Here is an 11,279-nt window from a genome sequence, read left to right on the forward strand (position 1 = left end):
TAGACCACATGTGACAGGATCTTCTGTTGCTGGACAACTCAAGATCAAGTTTGTTTATATATATACAGCTCCACCATTGCATCAGAGAGGCAGAGTCAAGAACTAAGAAGTGACAATCTAGGATAGATTCGTCGTAAACTTAATGTGTTCCAGAACAGCTTCCTGTCAATAACCCCTGTCACCTGAAACAATCTACAGATAACGGGCAAGGTGATCCAACGTCCTGTAAGTAGTGATCGGTCGATGTACCGGGAATACAAGGTGGATACCAATTAAGGTATTCTAGTAGAGCTCCATCAAAGGGAGGTAACCACAAGTAGAGGAGTAATGGAGCATCAACACCTTTGATTCCCAGGTCCCAGTTGTTGAACCTGAAGAGTCTTTCCAGTCCTCCGTATGACCCCAGGACTTTAATAATCAGAAGACTCCATTGATATTTAAATGGCTAGTCAGTATAGGACCTTTTTTGGACAGCATAATACAGTAAACACATTAGTGTTATGCATTGCAGTATTTTATTTACCAGTACATGAACATAAATATTTCGGACAAACAGATACAATCTTTTCCAGACAAATATTCTAAAACAAATACTGGAAGTATCATTGTCTTGATTACTATCTAAGGACGGAAGAATTTGAATCTATATCTAAAAATGTATTTTAGGAAAATGAACCCTCTTTCTACAACATACTGGTACCTAGCAAATTTAAGCAAAAATATCTTATGATTGAAATCAATCTAACAGAAACTGTTCAACGTAGATATCAAATACCTGAGAAACATCTCGCTGGAGTGCAAAAACGAAATAATATAAGCCCTTAGAACATACCTTTTTTAGCATATTTCTGACTGATCGATATAGATACCGGTAGTTGAAAAACTAGTTTTAATTGTAATTTTGTTTTAATTATAGCATTATGCTTGGACGGAAAATGATTATCAGAAATATAAACTAAGGAATCATGAATATTCAAAAGCATCAAAATGATAATACTACATCAATAGACGAGCCTCTGTGTGCTTCCATCCTGGCCAACAAGTGTTTTATACAAATACGGAAAACTTGTTTCATAACTGTTGTAAAATAAAAATAAAAATTTACATATAACCAATAGAAGTCTTATATATATGTCCTCCTTGTCAAGCTTTTGAATAAAAACAAATAGCTTTATACAGGAAAATTCATTCTAACCTGCCAACATAAAAACAAATAGCTTTATACAGGAAAATTCATTCTAACCTGCCGACATAAAAACAAATAGCTTTATACAGGAAAATTCATTCTAACCTGCCGACATAAAAACAAACAAAAAATTCAAAACGAAGTTAGTTCCAGGTAAAGGCAAAATCAAAAGTTATAAAAAATTACATCATACATGTACATTAACACAGTTCTGTTATGTAGACAATTTAAAGATATACCATCACAGAAAAATTAGAAGTTAACATTTGACAATTTTTTACACAAGAAAAAAATCTGACTGCTAAATCACTCTGGAAAATTATACAATGTTAATTGATGCTAATTTACAAGATATGTTTACCAAAACACCACAGACATTCTTACTATAATCTCTCATAACTGTTAGGATATATACTAACCAGAACCTCCAATAACCATTTAGATACTTGTACGGAAACCTTCCATAAATGATACTGAGGTACACACACCAAAACCTCCCATAACTGTTAGGATATATACTTACCAGAACCTTCAATAACCATCTAGATACTTGTACCGAAACCTTCCATAAATGATACTAAGGTACACACACCGAAACCTCCCATAACTGTTAGGATATATACTAACCAGAACCTTCAATAACCATCTAGATACTTGTACCGAAACCTTCCATAAATGATACTAAGGTACACACACATAACTGTTGATATATCTTAATATTTCCCTTGTATACGTAGTACCAAATATTTCACATCACATAAGGCTAATTTTGATTTCAACATTTCGTATATTTTTTATGAATGTTTCTGTACTTTCGATGACCTGATATTTGTGACATGAACACCACAAGTTGATTTCAGTTCAGTGATAAACATCTGTAAGACACTGATTATCTAACCCATATCTTACTTTTATTCTGTTCAGTGATAAACATCTGTAAGACACTGATTATCTAACCCATACCAAACTTTTATTCTCTTCAGTGATAAACATCTGTAAAACACTGATTATCTAACCCATACCAAACTTTTATTCTCTTCAGTGATAAACATCTGTAAGACACTGATTATCTAACCATACCCAACTTTTATTCTGTTCAGTGATAAACATCTGTAAGACACTGATTATCTAACCCATATCTTACTTTTATTTTGTTCAGTGATAGATATCTGTAAGACACTGATTATCTAACCCATACCAAACTTTTAATCACTTTATTTCTTGTGTATTTAATTTCACAAACAATACCTGTTTTTTTTTATTTAGAGAATGTTCTTTCAATACTGATAGGGATTATTGCTGCAAAGAATATTATATGCACACGAGTCTCCTTGCAAATTACCACAAGACATACTCATGAAAATAAAGTGATTTACACAATTCGTCAAACTGTTTGAAAATATCACAGCTATGTGTTGACAACACTTCAATATACAAAACTGAAATGTTCCCCAGCCAATGAAAATCTCTAAGAAATCAAACAGAGCTTATACAAAGTGTTACATATAAAAACCATGTATCCAGGTAGATTTTATACAATTTGTTAAAATTATACGTAGTTTTTATATATTGTGTCTCATCTATTAAAATCATGTAGATTTCATACAACTAATATCAAAACTATGCAGATTTTATATTCCGTGTCTTGTTTGTTAAAACCATGTAGATGTTACATAATATGTCTAATATTAACCATGTATATTTCATTTACACATGTGTATCCTATTGAAACCATTTCTTACACAAAGCGGAACCACGAATTCTTTAGACATTGATATTCATCGTTATCTAAAACATTACTATCTTTTTACACTAAATATGTGGCAAATTTTTGGGCTGAATGATGAAGTCCAACAGACACAAAAAAAAAATCATAGATCTACTTCTTAAAACACTCTTTATACAAAAGATGTGGTTCACCTTTTTTTAAGGGAGATAACTCAATCAGTGTGTTGTTGTCAGTGGTAGTTCTATCACTAGATAACTTGATCAACAATTTAAATGGCAAAGAAACCAAGAGATTATTAGAAATGTGTTATAAATGTCAAAATAACATCAATCTACTGAGATTTAAGGATCCATGTCCCATTGCCAACAACTCACTAGAAAATTCTGTTGCCTAGAGTGACTGCTTATAATGACTTGGAGGTCTCGGGTTCGAATCCTCGTCTGGCTCCATTGAATTTTCAAACTCAGAACACTGTTATTGATTTGTTTTTATTTCACCTTTATTATTTTTTATATACCGGTGATTGTGCTGGAGAAAAAGTTTCCAATTCAGAGTTGAAATTTTTGGCAGTGGTACTACCCCGGTAAGAGAATCCTTAGGGAGAGAGTGTATTGAATGGTATACAGTGGTACTAAGAGAATCCTTAGGGAGAGAGTGTATTGAATGGTATACAGTGGTACTAAGAGAATCCTTAGGGAGAGAGTGTATTGAATGGTATACAGTGGTACTAAGAGAATCCTTAGGGAGAGAGTGTATTGAATGGTATACAGTGGTACTAAGAGAATCCTTAGGGAGAGAGTGTATTGAATGGTATACAGTGGTACTAAGAGAATCCTTAGGGAGAGAGTGTATTGAATGGTATACAGTGGTACTAAGAGAATCCTTAGGGAGAGAGTGTATTGAATGGTATACAGTGGTACTAAGAGAATCCTTAGGGAGAGAGTGTATTGAATGGTATACAGTGGTACTAAGAGAATCCTTAGGGGGAGAGTGTATTGAATGGTATACAGTGGTACTAAGAGAATCCTTAGGGAGAGAGTGTATTGAATGGTATACAGTGGTACTAAGAGAATCCTTAGGGAGAGAGTGTATTGAATGGTATACAGAGATCACTTTGATCGATAGAAATAAAATGCCTGTTTTATGCTTAACAATAATGTTTTGAATGAAGTAGAATTTCTCTTGCAATAGAAAATAGAGATATTTATGACAAAGACTTCACTATGTGTTTATTTAAATGCTGCCTATACATGTATCAGAGCTATATTTTTGGTCAAAAATTTATTTTCTTTTAAATTATAATCAACTTTTCTCTCTCCCAGAACATGGAAAGTATCTTTTAACTTGTGAATGAAGTTCTGAATTTCCCCCCTCTTACTGATGATCTAAGTTGCAGATGTTGGATTTCGTACAGTCAAAAACACTTTCTCCAACATGTGTCCAACATGTTCTATTTAGCTCCCAGCATATAGCAAAAAAATGTCTTACAAGCAAAATCGTCTTTCAGTGCTCTGTTATAAGATATTTCCATGTACAAAAGATCATTTTCACAATAAGGATGGTGTCACCAGTAATTTAAGGACAGAATTTCCAAGTAGGTTCTCCGACTATAATTTTTTCCACACATGAACTACTGTCTACTTATATCAAGTCCAATACTGAGTGAAATATTCTGATGATGTGATTATATGGTAAAATTTTAATAATTCAAGCTTTAGCGAAAGTTTTGTGACCGTTTCTTCGTCTGCACAGTTGGTCGGAGTTCATCAAGGTGATCCTGAAGGGTGTTGATTTTGAGGTCTTTCAGATGCAGAAGATGTTCCAGTCTCTGGATTTTGGCTTGGAGAATCTTTATCAAACAAAAAGAGGGAAATGTAAGTGACACTAAATCTAACTAATATGTGTAAATAGGTTCATTACTCTTTATGAAATAAACCTGACCATAGGTTTGGAAAACACTAAGATCAATCCATGTTAACTAGAATCTGACAGGCAGGTGCTTTTCTGAGTACCTATTTACTGGTAGTAAATAGCAGAGCAATACATGACTGTGGTACCTGAGGTAGACCTGGAGAAATTGGAAAATTAAAATATACAACAAAGCCATACAAAGGCACTATCTTGCCAGGTTTTTTTTAACAAATACTAATTTTAAAGCTATTGGGATTCGAAAACTTTGAGTCATAATAAGCGTAAGAAATTTCAACATCCTTTTGCCGTCTTAATTGGTTTAGTAACACTTCAAAGTACAAAAAAACTGGGGGAATTTAACCATCTTTAAATAGAGAGGAGGATCTTGAAGTGATTTGATTAAGAGTACATTTGTCCCTAGCTGTAAACTTTTTGATGAGTGTCATGTGTGTAATAAAGAACTTTTTTTATACCTGTATGGTTTCATCCTTTGACATGCTTTCCTGGACCTTCTCCTCGAACATGAGTGAGGACACAGCCTCACTGTCTGGGCCGCTGTAGTAAGGCACAGTGGGGCGTGGAGGGCCCGCAGTCGTCATATGATAAGGCACAATTGGCTCAGACCTGGACATGTGAAAACAGTATATAAGTCAATAACTACTTTTATTTATATCAATTTGCAATTAAATAGTACACCCCTGTATTTCAAAATAATAATATAATCAATATAATTCAATAAAGCAAAGGTTTTTATTAACTTACAACCTAGCTTTCCAATAATACACAAAAGCATCATGTTTTACTGTAAACAGAAATGGCAGCAAGTGTTTATTCTAGGTTTTGCACAGCTAATGCCTTATAGAAATATGTGCAACATTTTACTGTTAATGGCACTGATAAAAGTTATGTTGTCTATCATTGTAATAAAATACATATGTTTACAGCTTAATTGAAAGAATGTAAAGAGTGTCCAACTTAAGGGTTCAAAACAGTTTCAAGATTTATTAGCATCAATAAAACAAAGCATTAATTAATGTAAGTGATTTTTGTATTGATAATCCCAATAGGCTCATGTTCTCTTTACACATATGATAATCTCAGTACCAGTTTCAAAGAAGTAAGGAAGGATCCCTAAATGTATTAGAAGATTTGATCATTAGGAAGCTTGTCTTATAGACTAGTGGTAATGCCATGCTGCCAACATTCTCTCTGTGATGTCTAAAGCAAAATAACCAAAAGGCTAATATGTTGATTTTAATTCGTTGTATACAATCTTGTTCTTGCAGGACATTTTAATACTCACTTAATGTTTCATGTCATGAAAAACAAAAGTCTTTCATATGTTTAGTTTAGGTATATGCTTTTAGATATATGTTTAAAAGGTTACCAAGAGTTGTAAAAATAATTGTAAAAACAATTGAAAGATTAATTAAAAGTAAGAGATCAATACAAGATATGTATTTAGCTGATATAGTTTAATGGTGAATGATGGGCTGATTTACTACATGATTTGCAAAGATGTCACTGACATGCAATATGGAGTTTTTTTAATTTCTTGTAGTGATGAAAAGAGTTATCTTTTTCATTTACAAAATATTTATGATACATTAATTAGTGTTATGAAATCAGTAGTGGATAATTGATATTTCTAGTACTTGTTCTTTTAATCATTGTTTATGATACATTAATTAGCCAGTGTTATCAGCAGTGGGTTTTTTATACCAATGTTTTGCACTGTGAAAGATTAGAAGTGTAAACATGTTCTGTAGCATGCATTACAGTAAACAATAGTATCTTGGTTCATGCATTTTTTTTCTAAAACAGAGGGCATATATTTATTAAGACTTTGTGTAAACCATTGTGACTTCATGCGATTTCATTGTTCTAATTAGCTAAATAGATTAATTTTAATTAGAGAAAATCTGAAATGTTTACCACTGGGACAAAGATAGTGTACCATCATCAGAGTGAGTTTCATCCGAAGATGATGGACAACTGGCAACAAAGCAATCATATAGGTTTTAATATCTAAACCTCTTTATAATTGCATTTCTCTCGCCCTGTATTAACAAACTGAATCAAGTTCAAACTAAACAAAAAGAAATTTCAACATTATTAAACATGGAAATAATGTGAAATTTAAAATAAATTATCATGCTAATGGATTTACATTAACCCTTTCACCCCTAGGTAACTTAAGTAGACTCTACTATAGCTTTATCTGGATGAATCCATTGTGGTCCACAGTGGTGAAAGGGTTAATTCATGTCCATGAGGTCTGGCCGTTTTCTGTGGAGATTGTGACAACATAACAACTGCAATGTCACAAACATAAAACCAATCATGGATGCTTGCTTAATTTATTGAATTCAACCTCAATTATGTGTGGAAGGATTTTCAAAATAAATGAAAAATTAATCAACCTGTTTTCTGTTCTGTGTGAAAGTCCTTTAATTCTGAACAGAATTTCAATAACAAATAATAAATGTAGAAATGAATCCACCCAACAGACTAACAAGTTGTAGGTTAAAATCCTGTCGTAACCAGCGGTGTCCTGGGGTATTTTTTGAGACACTTTGCCCTTGATCACTCAACTCTACCCACCAACAGCTGTCTATACTATTGTCTGTGTTATGTATTACAGCCTCTGTGAGTAAACCTTTCAAGTGATATACATGTATATATCTTGCAATAAAATGAGCTGTAAGAAATAGAGAAAAGGAAAGCAAACTAAAAGGTAAAAATTCCACTTTATATGTAACTGTGGAAAAAGTGTCAATTTTAATGATGAAAATTATACCAATATACAGTGAAATCTGTAAATTAAGATCAGTGAAAAAATCCAGGTTTACAAAAAATCCTATATGTATGAGTCCAAGTGTTTACCTTGAAAATGTTGCCTAGTTTAATAACAGTAGTGTTCGGAGGATACAGCGTGCAGGCTCATTGGGACATCAATGTTGATGAGGAACATGAGTTTGACATATTGCTCAAAAGCATTTGCTTCGTTTCAATGAAATGATCATAATAAGAGATGTGTATTGAATAGTTGTGTTTTTCATGACTAATATGGTGAACCTGAGAAAACCTTACCTTTACCAGTTGGTATTAATCTGATGTTCACATTATGAATCAATAATAAACCTTTTTGAAATAAACAAGGTTTACGCTCATTATTATTGTTTTTCAAAACAATCAATAGGACACAGACGCTGGGAGTCTGGCAGATTGAAGGTGCTGTCAGAAATGTGTGGCCAAATGAGGCTTTGTTAGGCAGTGAAGTAAAGATACGTCAAGATTAATTATTTTTTCCTCACACGTAAACAGCGACAAACAACAAAGAACAGCAACAAACAACAAACAACAGCGACAAACAACAAAGAACAGTGACAAACAACAAACAACAGTGACAAACAACAAACAACGGGGAACAAAAACACAGGACTACCATAAACACTCACTACTGTCGTCCACCTGACAAGATATCAGTATATCCTTCCCTTATACTTTTTATTAGTTAAACTGGTGAAATTTAATTTTACTTATTGGATAAATGGGAATTTAAATAATGCAATACACAGAATCCTGAAAAATTATCAAATCTTAACATTTTATGTGTACATACTGTAATTATTTTCCACTAGAAAATACAGAAATTAAACTCCAAAAATAATTGTAAAAAATTGTTTCGATAAAGATTTCAAACTTTTACTAAGCTAAAGGTTAGCATTTGGTACATCAATGATAAGCTGACGTAAGTTTGATTGCTTGCAATTGATGGAGGGCAGACATCCATTAAGAGTTATAATTGATCTTTGAAAGGTTGACATCTATTGAGAGTTATGATTGGTCAACAAAAGGCTGACACCAATACATGACACAGATGCACCTAGAAACACAGCAACATCACATTAATTACCTTCCAAGGTTCTGACTGTTGATCACATCTATGTTGTTACTGAAAACAGGCATGTTACATTGAAAAGAGGTCGGTAACCTTGCAAACGAGCCAGCAACATCAGAACCAGAGAGTGCTGGTTGTACAAAGGGTACTGGGTCACATGCCCCAGCCTCAACTCGGTGAACGTTAACCGGTAACAGAGTTTTTAAATGTGTGTGTGTGTGTGTGTTTTTGTGTATTTGTGGGAGGGGGTGGGATACCAATATTGTAATTTTATTGAGTATTAGGCCTTAACCATCTGAAAATATGAAAAACTGCTGACTCAAACTTATTTTTAAAAATTCTGATTGAAAAGAAATTGATTTTATACAATGAACACCAATGTTAGAAATTGTCTACTTTACCAAAATGAAATAAAAGAGAAAAAGAAGACACATGATTAAATATATATGGTGCTTTGAAATAACCAATAGTATTCAGCATATTAATGTTGTTCTATCAAAATCTATGATGAACCGGAGATTAATTGTTTCAAGTTGAAAGAAAATTGAATGTAATGTTGAATACAAGTGATAATTTATATAAAAGTAAAATTAAAAAATGAGGTTTAAAGTTACCCAAAAAATGTTTTACCCATTGGAGTGGCTCAAATATGTGGGTTTTAAACACGAGCATTCACAACGGCAAAGTAAACTGAAAGTTGTCAAACAATCATATAAACTGCAACCAATTTTAAACAAAATGATCAATTTTAGAAGTATGACCACAAAAAAGGGAAATTCACCATACCATGCATATTCAAAGTCAATGAAAATTTTGGCATTCAAATTGTACCTGAATCAAATTTATTTGATATGATACCACAGAGCCTTAGGCTCTGCTTGTAATGGTGAGGAATTGTTCTAAGGGATGTAGACTATGACGTATGGCACTACAAGGCTCTGCTTGTAATGGTGAGGAATTGTCCTAAGGGATGTAGGCTATGATGTATGGCACTACAAGGCTCTGCTTGTAATGGTGAGGAATTGTCCTAAGGGATGTAGGCTATGAGGTATGGCACTACAAGGCTCTGCTTGTAATGGTGAGGAATTGTCATAAGGGATGTAGGCTATGATGTATGGCACTACAAGGCTCTGCTTGTATTGGTGAGGAAGTGTCCTAAGGGATGTAGGCTATGAGGTATGGCACTACAAGGCTCTGCTTGTATTGGTGAGGAATTGTCCTAAGGGATGTAGGCTATGACGTATGGCACTACAAGACTCTGCTTGTAATGGTGAGGAATTGTCCTAAGAGATGTAGGCTATGACGTATGGCACTACAAGGCTCTGCTTGTAGTAGTGAGGAATTGTCCTAAGGGATGTAGGTTATGACGTATGGCACTACAAGGCTCTGCTTGTAATGGTGAGGAATTGTTCTAAGGAAAGTAGGCTATGACGTACGGCACGACAAGGCTCTGCTTGTAGTGGTGAGGAATTGTCCTAAGGGATGTAGGCTATGACGTATGGCACTACAAGGCTTTGCTTGTAATGGCGAGGAATTGTCCTATGGGATGTAGGCTATGACATATGGCACTACAAGGCTCTGCTTGTAGTGGTGAGGAATTGTCCTAAGGGATGTAGGCTATGACGTAAATTGGCACAAGGCTCTGCCTGTAGTGGTGAGGAATTGTCCTAAGGGATGTAGGCTATGACGTATTGCGAGGTGAGGAATTGTCCAATCTAATTAAAATTATATCTTCACATCGCTTCGTTTAACTCTACTGAGCCTAGGCTGTGCTTGTTAAGTCGAGGAAACATGCACAACTTAAAACAAATATTTCTGGAGTCAGAATAGGAAATTGAAGTAAAAAAAAAATGGTGCTTTAATGAGAAATAGAAATGACAACCTTAACTCTTTCACCCCTGAAATTTCATATTAAACTATTCCAACCTTTGAATTGAAGAAGTTCAAATGTGTCTTCAGGGATGAATGAGTTTACTGTCAAAATTAAAGATTGCTGTCTTATAGCAACCTGATTCTTCTGATTAATAAGTATCAAACTTTAACATGCACAACAATGAACCAAGAACAACCTACTTATAAAAATGTCATAAGGAACTGATCATAATACATTGAAACAGTACCAGGTATAAATCTTACGATTAAGTACAACAGTAACTCACCCTCTTGTAGGACTCCTGTGACGATTTGTACCTTTTCTGTTTGGAGAGTCTGTGAAAAAACCATTTTTAATAATGTTAATTTATTAAACGACACATGTATGAGGATTTAAGTCATATATACAATGTTCTAAAACTTCAATAATCTGTCGAGATAAAAATACTCTAAAATGGAAATGTAGAAAAACCTGTAAAATTGGTTTAGATATGAATACACTTTAATTAAAGGTGATACTTCAGATAATATATAAACTTTCATAATACTTGTGCATAGACCAGAAGACTAAAAACATAAATTTTCAAATTAACAAAATTTATCTAATAGACTTGCTTAAATATTTCACATCAAATTAATGAAAACAGGTGAAGAAAATGAATTGTTCAGGGTATTTT

General features: G+C 33.6%; 1 protein-coding gene across 9 annotated transcripts in view; it reads right to left on the reverse strand.

Annotated features, from left to right (window-relative positions):
• Window positions 1–496: 496 nt before the first annotated feature.
• Window positions 497–11,279, reverse strand: part of LOC110466414 (sperm flagellar protein 1-like) — a 33,703-nt gene continuing 22,920 nt past the window's right edge. For 4 of the 9 annotated variants that reach the window (XM_021522874.1, XM_021522881.1, XM_021522876.1 and 1 more), the window contains 4 exons: window positions 10,890–10,938; window positions 6,762–6,821; window positions 5,300–5,450; window positions 497–4,764 (listed from right to left, as the gene is read on the reverse strand). In XM_021522874.1, coding sequence (XP_021378549.1) covers window positions 4,630–4,764; window positions 5,300–5,450; window positions 6,762–6,821; window positions 10,890–10,938 — 395 coding nt within the window. In that variant the 3' untranslated portion in view covers window positions 497–4,629. Of the gene's footprint in view, window positions 4,765–5,299; window positions 5,451–6,761; window positions 6,822–8,745; window positions 8,785–10,889; window positions 10,939–11,279 lie in introns of all 9 variants that reach the window. The other 5 variants (XM_021522882.1, XM_021522880.1, XM_021522875.1 and 2 more) reach the window with 2 other exon arrangements.

The sequence above is a fragment of the Mizuhopecten yessoensis genome, unplaced genomic scaffold, assembly GCF_002113885.1.
Source record: "Mizuhopecten yessoensis strain PY_sf001 unplaced genomic scaffold, ASM211388v2 scaffold11133, whole genome shotgun sequence".
Classification (NCBI taxonomy): Eukaryota; Metazoa; Mollusca; class Bivalvia; order Pectinida; family Pectinidae; genus Mizuhopecten; species Mizuhopecten yessoensis.